General features: G+C 51.6%; 1 protein-coding gene across 1 annotated transcript in view; it reads right to left on the reverse strand.

The window, feature by feature from the left end:
* CRB2 (crumbs cell polarity complex component 2) overlaps nucleotides 1-18,361 on the reverse strand; it is a 41,240-nt gene extending 22,879 nt beyond the window's left edge. The window contains exons 1-5 of the mRNA XM_038745903.1: nucleotides 17,508-18,361; nucleotides 14,160-14,355; nucleotides 13,227-13,366; nucleotides 9,949-10,134; nucleotides 7,544-7,657 (exon numbers count right to left, since the gene is read on the reverse strand). Coding sequence (XP_038601831.1) covers nucleotides 7,544-7,657; nucleotides 9,949-10,134; nucleotides 13,227-13,366; nucleotides 14,160-14,355; nucleotides 17,508-18,207 — 1,336 coding nt within the window. The 5' untranslated portion in view covers nucleotides 18,208-18,361. The remainder of the gene's footprint in view (nucleotides 1-7,543; nucleotides 7,658-9,948; nucleotides 10,135-13,226; nucleotides 13,367-14,159; nucleotides 14,356-17,507) is intronic.
* Nucleotides 18,362-19,228: the final 867 nt, after the last annotated feature.

Here is a 19,228-nt window from a genome sequence, read left to right on the forward strand (position 1 = left end):
TGGCAGATCAGGAACCAGCACTAGGCTCGGGGTACGGGGGTTGGGATGGGGTTGTGCGGAGGTCACTGACATCTTCTTATTCATCATCCCCACCCCAGCCCAAATGGCTGGAAAGGCTTTCTCATCCTTAGAATGCACAGGGAAGGTAATGCTTCCCACTATCTCCCCTCTGCCCCTCGTCTCTCACACCCTCCTCCTGCCCAATCTGATAGGATTCATAAGTTAGGAGGTCAGCTGCCATAGGCCCAGGAACAAGATGCAGTGTAGCAGGACTCCCGACTGCCAGGGTGGGGATGGATTGTCCCTTTCAGCACCACAAGGCCAGGGGGTACTCCAAAGAGTCAGCCCGGCCCTCCCGCAGCTATCGGCAGGCTGTTCCCTCGGCCACGGCCAGCTGGAGAGGTCTTCAGGATACTGGGGTTGAGTGGGGTCTGCTGGTCATCGAAGAGCAGAAAGGGGCTCTAGCAGGCTCCCAGAAGGGGCCCTGCCTCAGAGGTCATGGACCACCAGCCAGCCGACCCCATCTCCACTGCCAGGCCCTACTGTGTACTGAGCTCCTTGAGGAACTTATGGACCAAGTACAAGACAAATGCTCCCTGCCCCTGAGGGGGTTTTCAGTTGCTGGGGGAGACAGTAGACCCAAATTGCTGGGTGTACAATGATGAGAGAGCGAGAGGGTAGGGAGACATACAGGTGGGTATGTAAATCAGCAATCAGCAGACAGTTCTGGGCCCAGAGTGGCAGCAGTGGCTGAGGGTCTGATGGGAGGTCCATTGGCCCTCAGGAATGCCTGGGAGCCAGGGAGAGATAGCCCTTCTCATTGTACTCTCTAGAAAACAGGTAGAATGAGTCCCACTCCCCAAAGACACTGCATCCCAGAGCCTCCACCTCCCAGCCCACCCTAAGTGTCCCCTTTGAAACAAAGTTCCCAGCACGACAACCTCCCGGCCCTCTGTCATTGCAGTACCCATTCCACCCCAGGCCCCGAGGTGTAGTGCCCCAGATTTGGCCTTTCTTGGTGTCCTGTCCGAGGCCAACAGGATTCCAAGTGCAGTTTACTCCAGGCTGCAGAGAATGGTAAAGGTCAGAGTTGCCCTACCCGGACCCTAGAAATGCCCCCTGCTCTGAGATCACATCAAGCCAGGGAGGAGAATTGTATTTAAAAGCAGTCCCAGGGGCACAGAAAGACTTTCAATCCAATCAACCTAATCCCATCCCAGATGGTCTCTATCTCTCTCACACAAACACCCCCACCCTCAGTCCCCACCCTGCCAGGCCCACCAGACCTTTTCTCTGACCCTCCTGCCACCGCACCTGAAAAGCCACCAAGCCAGAAACTAGTCCAGGGGTAGCCAAGAATCTACAGTGTAGACTCCAGCCTAGCCCTAGACAGGTCAGCAGGCAAGCAGGCAAGCAAGTAGGCAGCCAGCCCAGAGAGTTCTCTCCATCCACATTAACACCAGAGCAGCTGGTCAGACCATAAAGGGTTTAGCAAAGTTTAGCTGGGGCCTTTCTGCCTGCGGGGCAAACCAAAGGCTAAGGAGTCCCCCAGCCCAACTAATCCCTGGGACACCCCACAGGGAGGAACTAACCAGGATTAGACTCAGCCAATTTCCTTTTGACACAGGGCTGGGTGGGAAGGAGAGGGGGCCCCCAGTGGGGACACCACTGTTTCCTTTCCAGAGGCCCTGAGAGCAGGCCAGCCCTCACCCCAATCAATCAACCAATTGTAGTTGTCGTGCCCTTACTGTATGCAGAACACTGTACTAAGCACTTGGGACAGTATGCAAGAGTGTGTTAGACTCTACTGCCACCCTCATGGAGCTTAACCTACAGAGTGAGAGTAAACCTAAGAAAGGAATAAGAAACTTCTTAACATCTTTCCAAACTGGGGAGGGGAAGAAGGGAGAGACTTAGGAGTCCTGCCTGACACAGCCAATGAAGCAGCACTGAAAAAGGACCGAGGCTCCAGGAGCTGACCCTGTCTCCACCGGCCAGCACAGAAACTCTCCAGCCACCCCTTAAGGGTGGGAGGAAGAGGGGAGGAGGGGGAGCTCGCCCACAGACACCTGCTACTCGCTGATGCTTTTGCTGCTGTCTGTGTACCCCTCTTCTCTCCCCGCCCGGTCTCGGGGTTGTGGGATTGAGCAGGCAGCCTCTCTGAAAATGAGAGAGCTTGGCTGGCTGTTTTTCCACTTCCTGGGCCCCACCCTCATGGGCATGGGGTCTGCCCATCTGCTTCCAGGCCACTCCTCAGCCACAGTCACTGCTGCTACTGGCTCAAAGCAGCCAACTGGTGATCCAGAGTTTTTAATAACAATAACAATAATAATAATGATAATTATGGTACTTGTTAAGCGCTTACTTTGTGCCAAGCACTATTCTAACTAAACACTGAAGTAGATACAAGTAGATAGAAGCAGCATGGCTTAGTGGAAAGATAACGGGCTTAGGAGTCCATGTACTCTGCACACAGTAAGCGCTCAATAAATACGATTGAATGAATGAATGAGTCAGAAGTCGTGGGTTCTAATCGTGGCTCCACCACTTGTCAGCTATGTGTGTTTTTGGGCAAGTCACTTAACTTCTCGGTTGCCTCAGTAAAATGGGGATTAAGACTGTGAGCCCCATGTGGGACAACCTGATTACCCTGTTTCTACGCCAGTGCTTAGAACAGTGCTCGGCACATGTTAAGCACTTAACAAATACCAACATTATTATTATTACAGATACAAGTTAAGTAGGTTGGACACAGTCCCTTATCACAATTTTACAGGTGAAATAACTGAAGCACAGATAAGTTAAGTGACTCACTCAAGGTCACACAGGAGATGCGTGGGAGAGACATGATTAGAACCCAGTTCCTACTGACTTCAGTCCCATGCCCCCTATCCACTAAGCCACGTTGCTGGTTGAGCCCCAGCCTGAGTCAGATTGTTCACTCCCTACAAAACCTAAACTTCAAGGCCAGGGCTTGGCCTTGGACAGGGCAGCGGTCTGACCAGAAGGTCAGAAAGCCAGGCCAGGGATCACCTTTTCTCCAATGATAACCCCCTTATAAGTACTTGCTCAGAGCGCTGAACCTGGGGTCCCAGACAGGGCCCGCAGCAGACCTGGACCTCTCCGTGGGCTCTGCCCTCTCCGGGGCAGAGCCCACATGGACACCTAGGCTGCTTTGGTCAGGCCCAGAGCCCTTCTCAAGGAGAACCATGCCAGCAAAACAATGAGGACCGGGTCTGGTGTTAGGGGAGAGGGGTTGGCATTCCCTGGGGAAGAGAGACTTGGCCAGCAGAGACCCCCAGCAGGAGAGGCCTATCTGGGAGAGATCGCCCCCCCCCCCCCAAATCCGGTGCCCAACACCCAGGATGGCACAACCAGGGCCCACAGTAGCCCCTCTCCAGCCTCGGCTTGAAAGCCCAAACTCCCAAAGCTACCCAACTGGCCATTTCCCTGGCAAACCCCAGCCCTTCCCATCTGGCCCCTCCCCTCCCCAGGCCAGACCCCTTCAATGAAGTACCTGTCAGAAGAGAAATTCCTCCCAGAAGCACTCCAAGGAGCAGGGGGCTCATCACAGCTCCTTCCCAGGTAAGAGCAGTGTGGGGGTGTCAGGGGAGAGGGCAGGAAAGAGGAGGGGAAGGGAGGAAGGGGCTGGGGGGAGGGGGGAAGCCAGGCAGACTGATGACCCAGGGTGGCAACAGCAACACGGGCCCTGTCAGGCAGGAGGAACGGGAACTGGAGCAGTCAATCTCCAGAGAGCTGCTCAATAGTGAGATGCAATCCAGCCTGGCTCTAAGCCCCCTTCTCTGCTCCTCCCCCTCTAGGCTTTCTCTCCTCCCTTCATCCTCCCCCCCTCACCAGCTGGCTTCCTTCAGTGCTGACAGGAAGAATGTTTGTCTTCCCACAGCTCACTGCTGGGGCACAGGGGCAATGTTGCCTGCCTGCTTTGGAGCGTCGCCCACACCACCCCAATCAGAAGGGCTGACCTGTCCCCAACCCCTATCAGAAAGGCTGGCCTGTTCACCACCCAGATCAGAAGGGCTGGCTTGTCCACCATCCAGATCAGAAGAGCTAACCTGTGCCTCACCCTGATCAGAAGGGCTGACCTTTCCACCACTCCAATCAGAAGGGCTGGCCTGTCCGCCACCCTGGCTGGGGATGTCTGGGGCTGGGGGGACTCCCTACACAGGTACTGCAGGCAGATTTCACTGGGGAACATGAAGGAACAGGGCCAGAAGCCCCAGGGCCTAGAGGAAGGGTCTCATCAGAGGTCTGCAGAGGCTGGGAGGGGTGCGCAGTGGGAAGACAAAGGGATCAGGAGAACCCATTGGGGTATAAGGAGAGGAAGCCTCCATACCAGCCTTGCCACTGTTGATGGTGAAATTCCTGAATGCCTGGGTGACTGAAAAAGCCCATTGTAAAATCCACAGTCTCAGCCACCTTGCATGTACAAGAAGGCTGCCCTTGTTGTGTTGTCCTGTTTGATGTTTGGAGCATGTAGTGCCACTGTTACCCTTTCCTCCTTCCCCTTCCTTACAAAGCTTTTGCTTAAAAAAAAAAAAGCCATTCCTTTCTTGATTGCAATGCTCATGCTGGTCTAGCCTGGGTGATTCAATTCACAGCATTCAACTGGGATGCAGCTTTGCCTGAGGAGTTGTTTTACTGTGTCCTTAGAGCATTTCCTCTTTTTTCCTAGCTTTTGGTTTCCCAACTTCAGCTCTTCATGCAGCAATAGCTGAAGTATCCTGCTGTGGTTCTTTCTCCTTGCATGTCCTACCCAGTGCAGCTTTTAGAGGTGAGCATAACTTCAGTGTTTGGTGAGGTAAGACTTTTGGCAGCCGGGTAATCTCAATTGGGAAGCTTCTTAGTTCTGGAACCTTTTCAGGTGCCTCATCCATTTAAATGTAGGCTCTTTTTTATGGTTTTTGTTAATGATGATGATGGTATTTGTTAAGGGCTTACTATGTGCCAAGCACTGTTCTAAGCACTGGGGCGATACAAGGTAATCAAAGTTGTCCTAGGTGGCGCTCACAGTCTTAATCCCCATTTTACAGATGAGGGAACTGAGGCACAGAGAAGTTGTGACTTGCCCAAAGTCACACAGCTGACAAGTGGCGGAGCCAGAATTAGAACCCATGACCTCTGACTCCCAAGCCTGTGCTCTTTCCACTGAGCCACGCTGTTAAGTGCTTATTATGTGCCAGGCATTGTACTAAGGGCTGGGGTAGATACTAATTAATCAGGCTGGACACAGTCCCTGTCACCCTTAGGAGTTATAGTCTTAATTCCCATTTTACAGATAAGGTAACTGAGGCCTAGAGAAGTGAAGTGACTTGCCTAAGGTCACACAGCAGATGTGTGGCAGAGTTGGGATTAGAACCCAGATCCTTCTGACTCCCAGGCTCCTATTCTCTTCCCACCTTGCTACTCCAGCTTGGAGCCCCTCACCCTTTCCCTTTTTGCCACATGAAATTATGTAGTATGAGCAATCTGTTGACACCACCTACTCTCTCCCATCTCTCCAGAGGGACGTGGCCCAGCCTTGGTTGAGCAGACTGGGGTCCTCGCCCATGTGGTGCTCAGCCAGATCCAAAGGATTGCCAATCCAGGGTTCACCTGGCACAGCAATGCTGGCATTCAGCTCAAAGCTGGGTGTGGCTCCCCCTTTCAACTGTAAGCTCGTTGTGGGCAGGGAACATGTCCACCACCTCTTTTGCATTGGACTTTCTCAAACACTTAGTACAGTGCACCCAGTAAGTTCTCAATGAATACTAATGATTGATTGACTGTCCATCCTAGAGTCTGGTCCCACAATTCTTGAGGCTGACTCATCTCAGTGCCTAGACTTTGGCTTCCCCAGCCATGGACACCACTGCTGGCAGTGGGAGTCGGGGTGTTTAAACTCCCACAGATCTTAGTAATGATAATGATGGTATTTGTTAAGTGACTGTTATGCTCCAAGTACTGTTTTAAGTGCTGGGGTAAATACAAGGTAATCAGGTTGTCTCCTGTGGGGCTCACACTCTTAATCCCCATTATACAGATGAGGTAAATGAAGCTCAGAGAAGTGAAGTGACTTGCCCAAAGTCACACAGCTGACAAGTGGCGAGTTAGGATTAGAACTCACGTCCTCTGTCTCCCAAACCCGTGCTATTTCCATTAAGCCACGGTAGCAAAGACAACCCAGCAATGCAAGGAGGGCATGCCAGAGCTGGGGGACTGCAGAAGAGGGGCAGGGAAGATGGCACCCTGAGAGAGTGGGAGAGGAGAAGGTGATGGGAACTTGAGGCAGAGGAAAGAGGGTGAGAAGGGGAGGGTACTCCACTTAGAGTCGTGGTTTCTGTTCAGAGATGACTGGGGGGAAGCTGGGGTTCAGCGTCACTCCTAAAAATGGGCTTCCCCAGGGTCCATTTGGATCTGAGGCATCATCTCTTTGGAGGGAAATAAAGAAAGGGAGCAAGTCAGGGTGATGCAGAAGGGAGTGGGAGATGAGGAAAAGTGAGGCTTAGTCTGGGAATGTCTCTTAGAGGAAATGTACCTTCAATAAGGCTTTGAAGACATGGGGAGAGTTACTGTCTGTTGGATTTGAGAAGAGTTCCAGGCCAAAAACAGGAGGTGGGCAGGGGGTCGGCAGCCAGATAGGCACGATGGGGCCCTCGTGCCCTCGCCCTCCTCCTGCCCAGAACCCTGGCCTCCACTTTTCCCTCCCTGCCTTGCCAGGGGCCAACTTGTGTCTCCTCCTGCCCAGCCGGGCATGAAACTGGGCGAGGGCTGGGAGTGCTGGGTAAGGACTGGTGGGGACAGAGCCTGGAGAAACTGGGGGAGCTGGGGCTGGGGGAGCTGGGATCTGGGGGTGCTGGGGGAGCTGGGGGCCTGAGGAGCTGGGGGTCTGGGCTGAGAAAGCTGGGGGATCTGGGGGAACTAGGGGAGCTGGGGGTGCTGGGGGAGCTGGGGCAGGGGAGCTGCCGTCTTGGGCCACTGCCCACCCTACGGATACTCGAGGAGGTCTTGGTCACTCAGCATTGCAGACGGAGACCCTGTCGACGCAGGCCCCAATCAATCCTACCTACTGAGAGCTTACTGTGTGCAGACTAATAATAATTTAATAATAATTTTTGGTATTTGTTAAGCACTTACTATATTCCAAATACTGTTCTAAGCGCTGGGGGATATACAAGGTAATCAGGTTGTCCCACGTGGGGCTCACAGTCTTAATCTCCATTTTCCAGATGAGATAACTGAGGCACAGAGAAGGTAAGTTAAAGTCACACGGCTGTCTGGATTAGAACGCATGACCTCTGACTCCCAAACCGGCTTCTTTTCACTGAGCCACGTGAGCGCTTAGTTAATACCAACGCCCAGCCACCCGACACCCGCACTCTCCTCCGCACACACACTGCCCCTCCCTCTCCTCGGGAACATCCCGGTTCCCGGGTCCTGGATCCCAGATCCCAGATCCCAGATCCCGGATCCCGACGCCCAGCAGCAGCGCGGCGCTGCGGCCACCAGGTGGCGCCGTTGCCTCGTTAAGCGCTCCGTCACTCACCGCTGTACCCGGGCAAGCAATGGCAGCGGAATCCATCCACCAGATCCTGGCAGTGCCCTCCGTTGACACACGGCTGGGAAGCGCACTCGTCCACGTCCACAGAGCAGTCAGCTCCTGTTTGGGATGTGAGGGCGAAGAAGGAGGTAAAGCACCACCCCAGGTAAAGTCATCAGTGCCCAGGTGGAGGGGCTCCAAGGGCCAGCTTCCTCAAAGGGACTCCCCCCTGCCCTGCATCTCCACCACCCCAGAACCCCCTCCACGGTGGCTACATGAGGGGCAAGGCATTGACAGGGGTTTTTGAAAGTACTGGGGGGGAGTTCCCAGACTTATTTATTTTACCTGTAAATATCTATTCTATTTATTTTATTTTGTTAGTAGGTTTGTTTTTGTTCCCTGTCTCCCCCTTTTAGACTGTGAGCCCACTGTTGGGTAGGGACTGTCTCTATATGTTGCCAACTTGTACTTCCCAAGCGCTTAGTACAGTGCTCTGCACACAGTAAGCGCTCAATAAATACGAGTGATTGATTGAGCCCCCTTTTTCTTCTCCTCCTCCCCTCCCCATCGGCCCCCGCCCAACCTCCTTCTCCTCCCCACAGTACTTGTATATATTTGTACATATTTATTACTCTATTTTACTTGTACGTATTTACTACTCTATTTTATTAATGATGTGCATATAGCTATAATTCTATTTATTCTGACGGTTTTGACACCTGTCTACATGTTTTGTTTTGTTGTCTGTCTCCCCCTTCTAGACTGTGAGCCCGCTGTTGGGTAGGGACTGTCTCTATGTGTTGCTGACTTGTACTTCCCAAGAGCTTAGTACAGTGCTCTGCACACAGTAAGTGCTCAATAAATACAATTGATTGATTAATGATGTGCATATCGCTATAATTCTATTTACTCTGACGGTTTTGACACCTGTCTACATGTTTTGTTGTCTGTCTCCCCCTTCTAGACTGTGAGCCTGTTGTTGGGTAGGGACTGTCTCTATGTCGCTGACTTGTACTTCCCAAGCACTTAGTACAGTGCTCTGCACACAGTAAGCGCTCAATAAGTACGATTGAATGAGTGTGTGGTATTTGTTAAATGCTTACTATGTGTCAAGCACTGTTCCAAGCCCTGGGGTAGATACAAATTAATCAGGTTGGACACAGTCCCTGTCCTGCATGGGACTCAAAGTCCAAGTAGGAGGGCGAACAGCTATTTCATCTACATTTTACTGTTGAGGGAACTGAGGTACAGAGAAGTTAAGTGACCTGTCCATGGTGAGAGAGCAAGCAATTGGCAGAGCCCAGGTTAGAACCCAGGTCCTCTGATGCCCAGGCTCTTTCCACTAGGCCATGCTGATGATTTGCAAAAGTTTCCTCCTGTGAGGGCTAGTGGGGTGGGGGGCGGGGGGTGGGGGGGTGTCTCAGCTGTGTGGGCTGAGGCTGGCCCCTCAGAGAGAGTCCAATGTTCTCAAGTCCCAATGTCCAACCTGGGAGGGAAGAGTGCAGAGAAGAGGGCAAGTCACTTAACTACTCTTTGCCTCAGTTACCTCATCTGTAAAATGGGGATTAAGACTGTGAGGCCCATGTTGGACAGGGGCTGCATCCAGATTGTCTTTTATCTGCCAGTGCTTGGCACCTAGTAAGCACTTAACAAATACCATAATTATTTTTATTACTTCAGCGCTTAGTACAGTGCCTGGGCATGTAATACACACTTTAAAAACGCCATTAAAGAGGGGCAGGAGGGGATGGGACTGAGAATGTGTGTTGGAATCTGGCCCTAGGAAGGTCCCTGTTGCAAGGACACACAGACACACACACACACACTCTCTCTCTCTCTCTCTCTCCCCCCCCCCCCCCCCCCCCCCCCCAACCCTTCCTTTCCTCCTCTAATGAGGAAAGCCTGTTCTGTGTGAACGATTACCCTCGTCTGTTGATCCAGGGGCCGGTCCTATGAAGCTTGGCTCAGAGGAGATGTTCTGGCCTCAGAAAGGGCTAGAGAAGCAACGTGGCCTAGTAAATTGAACTCAGGCCTGGGAGTAGGAAGGATCTGGGTTCTAATCCCGGCTCTACCACTTGTCTGCTGTGTGATCTTGGGCAAATCTCTTCACTTCTCTGGGCCTAAGTTCCCTCATCTGTAAAATGGGGATTAAGACGGTGAGCCCCATGTGGGACAGGGACTGTGTCCAAGTTGATTATCTTGTATCTACCCCAGCACTTAGTACAGCACCTGGCATATAGTAAGTGTTCAACAAATACCACTAAAAATAATAATAATAATTAAAAAGGGCTTCAGAAGGTGGTCATATCAGACATGATTCCCAGGCCTTTCCTGCTTCCTGCCTCATCACTCCCCACTCATGCAGCCCTTCACAGCTCTCTTCCTTGCCCTTTTCCAGTGCCACTGCTCACCTGCATACCCTGGCAGACACTGGCAGACGAAGCCGGCTGCTATGTTGTAGCTGAAGTCCTGGGGGAAGCCAGGCAGGGCTCCCCCATAGTATGACTGGTTGGAGCGCTCCAAGCACAGCCCTCCGTGGAGGCAGGGCTTCCCCGCACATTCGTCCTCGTCCATCTCGCAGTGCTCGCCACCGTAACCTGCATCTCCCGCAAACACCCGTCCCGTTACCGCCAGTCTGGAGGGCCCCATGGCAGGCCCCACTCTCGGCCAGTGGTGGACCCAGCCCACCCCTCAGCTCCATTGGGAGAACCGGCTTCCAACAGCACTGGCTTGCCTCAGATGGGATCCCTATGGGGAAGAATTATTGCTCAGGCCTGTCCTGACTGATCCCTCGACACAAGGGAACCTTGAAACCCTTGATCCACAGAGGCAGAGGTGAATTGCCAGCACCCTTCATTCAGCTGTAAAGGGAGTCTCCCTGCTCCCGCAGCTCCAGGAGACTTCTTCCCCTTGGGCAAGGGCAGAGCCTTCCCCAGGTGGGAAGGGGGCAGCAGTGCAGGTGGGAGCAGGACTCAGGATAGAGGGGATTGGGAGACTTCAGGGAAGGACAGGGGATAGTGAAAGAGACTGGTCTGGTCCCAAAAGATATTAGGAAAATGGGGGACAAGCAGAATTGTAATGGAAATTGCAAATACCATGCAAGTCTCTGAAAAGTATTTCTGACGTGGACATAGGTGCACATTTACATGCGGGCACGTTTACTGAGGGACACGATTAGGGAGGTTGGGGCAGAGGGGACAGGGGAGCAGGTGTGGGGAGGGTGGTGGCTGCTTGGAAATGTAGTCCACCAACTCCTTCCATTGAACATTAGTTCCCATCCGAGCCTCGCTGCTGGTGCCCAACCCAACCCGAGATCCTGTCTCCCCCTTGCCCTCCTGGAGCAGGAAACCTCCTGGAGCTCCAGCCCTCTGGGCTGAGGGAAAATCCTGGTTTGGGAGGATCTGAGGTGGGCTCTGCCTATTCCCTATTCCGAAGGAGCCCAGGTGGGGTCGGAGGGAGAGCGGCCCAGACACCCAGCATCAGGTTGTCAGTGAACACTTCCATGTAGAAGAATTAAAAGGACTTGAGGTCTCCAGGTTGAGGAAACGGGTTCAAGATGCAGGTCAAAGAGGCATATGTAATTGGGGTCGCTTGGCACACAGCAAATGACAGTGATACATTGAATTTATTCAGCACACTTCTGAGCAGCTTAAAGCACTTGGTATTCAGTGTTTGTCGGTCATAAAGCATCTGTGAGAAGTAGGTCATTTATATACTGGACAAAAGTCCAGAGAGGCTAAGGCTGACAGGCAGCGTGAAGACACCTGAGTGCCTGGCCCCAAAATTCTCGAGAGGGCATAGTCTTCCACCCGAGCCTGAGCTGAGGGTAAGGGTAAAATAGCACATCCTTCCCCACCACCTCTTAAGGAAGGACTGAAGCCTTTGCAGTGAGGTTTCCTTCTGTGCATTTCCCCTTCCTCCCCCTTCCCTTCCTTTAGGGTGGAAGGGCCTTTTGGGCAAAGAATGATCTCTTTGTTAATTTGTACTTCCCAACCACCTAGTACAGGGCATCACACCAAAGTGGGCACCCAATAAGTGCTACTACAACTTCTGTGGCCCAGTGGAAAGAGCATGGGACTGGGTGCAAGAACACCTCGGTTCTAATCCTGGCTCTGCACTTTTTATATGACCTTGGGCAAGTCCAGCAGCGTGGCCTAATGGATACAGCATGAGTCTGGGATCCAGAAGGTCACATGGGTTCTAATCCCGGCTCTGCCACCTGCCTGCTGTGTGACTTTGGGCAAGTCATTTAACTTCTCTGGGACTCAGTTATCTCATCTGTAAAATGGGGATTGAGACTGTGAGCCCCACGTGGGATAGGCCTTGTGTCCAACCCGATTTCCTTGTACCCTTCCCAATGCTTAGTACAGTGCCTGGCAGATAGTAACTGCTTAACAAATACCATAATTTCTTTTAACTTCTCCGTGCCTCAGTTTCAGCTATAAAATGGCGATTCAATATCTGTTCTCCCTCCTACTTAGGCTGTGAGCCCCATGTGGGACAGGGACAGCATCCAACCTGATTAACTTTGATCTACTCCAGGGTTTAGTACAGTGCTAGGCACGTAGTAAGTGCTTAACAAATACCATTATTATTATTATTACTACTACTACTACCGAAGGATGCAGCAGGCTGTGAGTCCAGTCCTGACTCCTCTCCTAACCTTCCTGTTAATTGTGGACAGGTTATTGAATCTTTCTGGTCCTCAGTTTCACAATTTGTAACCTAACGAGAATAAGTCATGCCCCAACTAGCAGTGTTACTGTGAGGAGTGTTGAGAAAGTTGGAAACATGCTAGAAAATGAAAATGGTGGCACATATTATTATTCATTCACTCAATCATATTTATTGAGTGCTTACTGTGTGCAGAGCACTGTACTAAGCACTTGGGAGAGAACAATATAACAATAAAGAGACACATTCCCTACCCACAATGAGATTACAGTCTAGAGGACAGCAATTGCTGTCCTTCCTGGGCTGTGGTGAGAACTAAAGAAATCACTAGTGGGAAAGACTCTGGGGAATAAAGGTGCTTTGGTTTTTCTCACACACACAAACCCATCTGATTACAGCAGTTAGGGCAGTGGACGGGGTGGAGGGTTGTAGATGGGAATAGAGGAGAAGCATGGACTAATGGATAGAACATGGGTCTGGGGGTCAGAGGACGCTCTGGCTGGCTGGGCTATGGAAAAAACAGCCATCCTTGGCATTGCTTCATGCTGACTGCCTCCCTCTACCCACCCTGCTCCAAACCCTGGGAGGGGAAGGTGTCTGTTATATTGTTGCATAAAAATAATAATAATGGTATTTATTAAGCACTTACTATGTGCAAAACACCATTCTAAGCGCTGGGGAGGTTACAAGGTGATCAAGTTGTCCCACGGGGGGTTCACAGTCTTAATCCCCATTTTACAGATGAGGGAACTGAGGCACAGAGAAGTTAAGTGACTTGCCCAAAGTCACACAGCTGACAATTGGTGGAGCTGGAATTAGAACCCATGACTCCTGACTCCAAAGCCCGTGCTCTTTCCACTGAACCACACTGCTGCTTCGTTGCTTCTCTATACTCTCCCAAGCACACAATAAATATGATTGACTGACTCTCCACGACACCCAGGTGAAGGGACTCCCTCCTTCCGTCCCTCCCTCTCTCCCTCCATCCCTCCTGGCCGCTGGCCATGCCACGTACCTGGCCAGCAGACACAGCGGTAATGGCCCACACCCTCCAGGCAGGTGGCATTGTGCAGGCAGGGGTCAGAAGCACACTCCAGCACCTCCACTTCGCAGCGCTCCCCCTCATAGCCGGTGTCATTACAGTCACAGCGGAACCTGAAATGACACACCCAGGTCTGGTTCCAACCCCAGCTCAGCCGGGGCAGGCCCACAGCCCACCCCCACCCCCGGGTGCACCCCACCACTGATGTCCATTCAGACCCTTCCCCAGCCTGAGCACTCCAAGATTAACCCTCTCTGCCCAGGTTTTGGCCTTTACCCCAAGTCCACAAGTGAGAATCTCACAAATCTCTCTCCCTCTGGGGTCAGTTCCCGGCTGCGGGTGAGACAACAAGCCTCTCTGATGGTGTGCCTCAGTTTCTCCAGCAGAACTAGGAGATAGCAATTGCTGTCTTTCCTGGGATGTGGTGAGAACAAATGAGATCACTAGCGGGAAGGACTCTGGGGAATAAAAGGTGCTTTGGAAGTGCCAAGACTTTTTTCTCACACACACAAACCCATCTGATTACAGCAGTTAGGGCAGTGGATGGGGCGAAGGGTTGTATATGGGAATAGAGAAGCAGCACGGCCTAATGAATAGAGCACAGGCCTGGGAGTCAGAAGACCTGGGTTCTAATCCCAGCTCTGCCACTTGTCTGCTGTGTGATCTGGGGCAAGTCACCTCGCCTCTCTGTGCTTCAGTTTCCTTATCTGTAAATTGGGGACTAAGACTATGTGGGATGTGGACTGTGTCCACCTCGATTTCTTGTATCCACCCCAGTGCTTAGTACAGTGCTTGGCACATAGTAAGAACTTATCAAATACCACAATTATTATTAGAAAATAAGCATGAGGGCAGGGCAGGCGTGGAGGCAGTGGCTTACCGCCCCTGCAAAATGATGGCTCTCACCTGGCGACGAGGTCTTGGCACCTGCCCCCATGGGCACAGGGCTGGCTCTGGCACTCATCAATGTCCACCTGGCAGTGGTCTCCCTCGAACCCCAGGCCACAGGCACAGTGGTAGAAGCCGATGCCATCAAAGCAGGAGCCCCCGTTCTGACAAGGGTCTGATTCACACTCGTCTATCTCAGCTTCACAGTTGGCCCCTTCATTAGAGAAAAGTAGACAGTCACAAATGAGCCAATATCAGGGGCCCTCCTCTTTTCCTCCTGGCATCTTCTCTACCCTCTGCCCCACACTGCCTGCTGAAGAATTTGCTTGGCTGAAGTCCTGGGTTCTGCAGTCACCAGAGTGGCTGGAGGGGACCCAATCTGCTCTGTGGGAATCAGTGTTTAAGGGCCAACTCCCCAGGTGTTGCTTCACAACTACAGAGGAGGAAGGAGAGGGTAGATTCTCCAATTTATATCCTTTTTTTCCCCTATTCCAACAGTCTAGGCACAAGCACACACAAACTGCAGCACTTTACAAACACATGCACAAACAGCAGTTACAGTATATGTGCATCTGTGTGCAGAAATACCCACACAAACTCGTAAATGTCAGAGTGCACGCAGAGCATTATACACCTACATTCACAAGCAGCAATACATGCACACAGTAGCACTCTTCCTCTCCCTCTCCCTCCACCCCTGCCCCCCGGATCCCCTGCTGGAGGATTTGCCTTTCCTCCCAAACCCTGAGCTCAGACCTCATCACTGATCAAAGGCTTCCTAATGCCTTTAGTCTTCCCCCTCCCTCCTGGCCCCGATAATGCTTTAGGCCCTGCAGGAGAATGCTGGATCCCAAATCCAGAGCTGGGCTGGAGAGGGAGGTGGTGATTTTGGCACTCAGCTTCATCAGCCAGGAGAAACGCTCTCCCTGATCCCCCACCCCTCCCAACACACACACTCCCACCCCTGACATTGCCCTGGCCCCTGGGGTTTGGGGTTGGAACAGGCTGGTCCCGGTTGGCCCCAGCCCCCCAGGGATTCAGAGCCAGTGTGGTGGTCTCTCTTGCCCCAGCATGACACACCACAAGGCAAACCTCAAAGGTAGAGCATTCCCGTGCCGGTCAGTACCAGGGGGAGCCGAGCACTGTCAGTGCTGAATTCCATTCCTGCAGCCGGAGAGGAGCCGGAGAGGCCCTCAGCAGCCCAACAGGGGAGAAGTAGCCCAAGAAACGCAGCACTGGGAATCACAGGGGGCCCCAGAATAGGGATAGAGACACACACACACACTCTCTCTCTCTCTCTCTCTCTCTCTCTCTCTCTCTCTTTCTCTCTCTCTCTCTCACTCTCTGCCACACACACACACACACACACATATGCAGAATGACAAAACACATACTCACAGCCTTCAGTGTGTCTACTCTCGAGACACACAGACCCACACATGGACAGAAATTCACAGATTCTGACAAATGTTTGAAGACACAAGCCCCTAACTTCTATCCCTTCACCTCCCCAGCATGCAGGACAGTATGTGTATACACCTAGGTCTGGCCTACTAAATGAATGTCCAGAGAGGACAGGAACCATGTCTTCTCCAACTTCATCATAACTTCAGCCAACTCTAGCACTTGTTTAAATTTATTTACACCCTCCTTAGAACTCATGTTTAGATGGCTCCTTTGTTTATTTTTGATTACTATAGTAGTAAATAGTCTCATTTCCTTCCCTCCTCTAGAGAGTAAGCTCCTTGTATGCAAGAAAGGTGTCCATCAACTCTGTTATATTGTATTCTCTCAAGTGCTAAGTACAGTGCTCTGCACACAGTCTTGTCTTAGCTTAGGCTGTTGAGTTGTTCCGTCCCATAGCGATTCCATGGACACATCTCTCCCAGAATGTCCCACCTCCATCTGCAATTGTTCTGATAGTGTATCCAGAGAGGTTTTTTTGGTAAAAATATGAAGTGGTTTATCATTTCCTTCTTCTGTGCAGTAAACTTGAGTCTCTGCCCTCAACTCTATCCCATGCTGCTGCTGCCCAGCAAAGGTGAATTTTGACTTGTAGCAGATTGCCTTCCACTCGCTAGCCAAGCTAAGAATGGAATGGGTATGTCTCTGCTTGACTCTCCCTCGCATAGCCGAGATTGGTAGAGAACTGGAAACTCTCCAGGTGCAATCCTGAGAGGGGCTGCACACAGTAGGCACTCAATAAATATCATTGATTGATTACCAACTAATGGTGATATTTGTTAAGTGCTTACTATGTGTCCAGTACTGTACTAAGCACTGAGATAGATACAAGATCATCAGGTCCTACATGAGACTCCCAGTCTAAGCACAAGAACAGGTATTGAATCCCCATTTTACAAATGAGGAAACTGAGTCGCACAGAAGTTAAGTGGCTTGCCCAAAGTCATACAGCAGGTAAATGGTGAGGCTGGGATTAGAAACCAGGCCTTCTGATTCCCAGGCCTGGACTCTTTCTACTGGTCCACACTGTTACATTGTACTCCCTCAAGTGCTCAGTACAGTGCTCTGCACACACTAAGCACTCAATAAATATGATTAATTAGAGTGGAAGCACTTTGTCGGCCAGGAACTTGTCACTTCATTATTCTATTCTTTCCAAGCACCTCATAGAGTACATCTCACCAAATGCGGGTAGTCTCTGAGAGAAAGAGAGAGGCCGGGAGGGGGATGAGTTTGTGTCTCTTCCCTGTCTTCCCCACTAGACTATTGGCCCCTTCAAGGGCAAGGTTCATTCATTCATTCATTCATTCATTCAATCAATCAATCATATTTATTCAGTGCTTACTGTGTGCAAAGCACTGTACTAAGTGCTTGGAAGAGTTCAATAAAATAGTAAACAGACTCATTCCCTGCCCACAATGAGTTTGCCGTCTAAAGGGGGAGACAAACAATATAAATAAGTACCCTTTCTAGCTACTGGTTGAGGTGCATGGTAACCAAACTAGGAAGAGACTACATGCCTATTTAAGACTTAAAGTGGCTTATTATAACTTGCAGGATTGACGTCTTTTGCTTCTATCATCAGGCATAGGTTCTGGGATGCAGAAGTTGACTTTTAATTACATCCCTCATTTTCAAAAACAGTATCTCCAGTGGAAGGTCGTGCTGTGATGTCACACTGTCAATTTATTGCAAATATGCTCAGAAACAAGTCAAGATGAACCTAGAGGTATATGATAACAAATCCCAGGGACCTTAATGTTCATGCCCTCTCCTTCTCTGCCCACCCCAAGCTATTAAGGCAGGCTGGGAACTAGTTGCTTCTTCCTTATTTCCTCTCTATCCAAACCCTACCCACTCTATTCCACTCCCACTCCCAACCCCCAGGCCCGGTATTTGTACCTGTATAGCCGCTTGGGCACTGGCACTGGTAGTGGTCCATTTGATTGAGACAGGTGCCATTGTGCCGGCAGGGCCTGGAGGCGCATTCGTCGATGTCGATCTCACAGTGGGCACCCTGGAAGCCGGGCACACAGTAGCACAGATACCCATCCAGTCCGTCCAGGCAGATGGCCCCATTCTGGCAGGGGGCGGAGGCACACTCGTCCACATCCTCCTCACACAAGGGGCCGGCCAGCCCTGGTGGGCAGCGGCACATGAGCCTGTCCCCAGCCAGGATGCAAGTCCCCCCACCCTGGCACGGCTGGCTGGCACACGGACCCTGGCAGGCAGGCCCGCTGAGTCCCGGCGGACACTCGCTCGCATTGCAGCCGGGGCCCAGGGAGTCAGGGGGGCAGTCGCAACGGAAATCCAGGCTCCCAGGGGAGCTGCTACAAGTCTGATTCCCTGGGCAGACCTGCCCCACGCAGGCATCGAACAGCAGCTCGCAGCGGAGGCCGGTGTAAGCCAGGGGCTCTGTGGGGCACGTGCAGGCATAACTTCCGGGGCCCTTGTCTTCACAGCGGCCTCCGTGGGCACAAGGGGAGGAGGAACAGCCGCTGGCAAGGCTGGCATTGGGCATCCCTGTGAAGACAGAGAGACAGTGCTGGTCTGTTTGGGGTTGGGGGGGCTGGGAGCTCCTAGCCCCGACAGTTACCCCCATTGTCACCGGATGAATTTAGAGCAGCCACCCAGGGGGTTCCCTGAGGTGGACAGTTATGGTGGGGATCTTGCATAATAGCTGGTTAAATCTGGTCAGTGCCAACAGTGGCAACAGCCGCCAAGGTAACTGTCAGCTGGGTTGCGGTGCTACAGCACGGCATCAGTACAGTGTTGCAGTCACTTTGGTTGTAAATGGGTCCTAGGAGTAAAAAGCCCCCTTAGCATTCTTTACAATGTGCTACACCCCTACCTTATATGACTTAATAAATCATATTTACTGAGCACTTACTGTGTGTAGAGCACTGTACTAAGTGCATAGAAGAGTACAAGAGAGTTGGTAGATGATAATAATGATTGTGGCATTTGTTAAGTGCTTACTATATGCCAAGCATTGTACTAAGCACTGGGGTAGAGACAAGATAATCGGGTCCCACAAAGGGCTCACACTCTGAGAGGGAGAACAGGCATTGAAAACCCATTTTGCACATGAGGGAACTGAGACACAGATAAGTTATCAAATAATCAATCAGTAGCATTTACTGAGCCCTTACTGTGTGCAAGAATTCTGTACTAAGCACTTGGGAGAGTGTAATAATAATTATAATTATGGTATTTGTTAAGCGTTTACTATGTGCAACACACTGTTCTAAGTGCTGGGAGGATACAAGGTGATCGGTTTGTCCCACGTGGGGCTCACAGTCAATCCCCATTTTACAGATGAGGGAACTGAGGCACAGAGAAGTTAAGTGACTTGCCCAAAGTCACACAGCTGACAAGTGGCAGAGCCGGGATTTGAACCCATGATCTCTGACTCCAAAGCCCATGCTCTTTCCACTGAGCCATGAGTCTAGCAGAGTTGGTGACTTGCCCAAGGTCACACAGCAGATAAATGGCAGAGCTGGGACTAGAACAAAGGTCCTGCAACTCCCGGGCCCCAGCTCTTTTCACTAGGACACACTGCTTCCCTAGATCGACCACTGGCCCACGTCCTACCTATGGCCTGGAATGCCCTCCCTCCACAC

This window comes from Tachyglossus aculeatus, chromosome 4 (genome assembly GCF_015852505.1).
Source record: "Tachyglossus aculeatus isolate mTacAcu1 chromosome 4, mTacAcu1.pri, whole genome shotgun sequence".
NCBI lineage: Eukaryota > Metazoa > Chordata > Mammalia > Monotremata > Tachyglossidae > Tachyglossus > Tachyglossus aculeatus.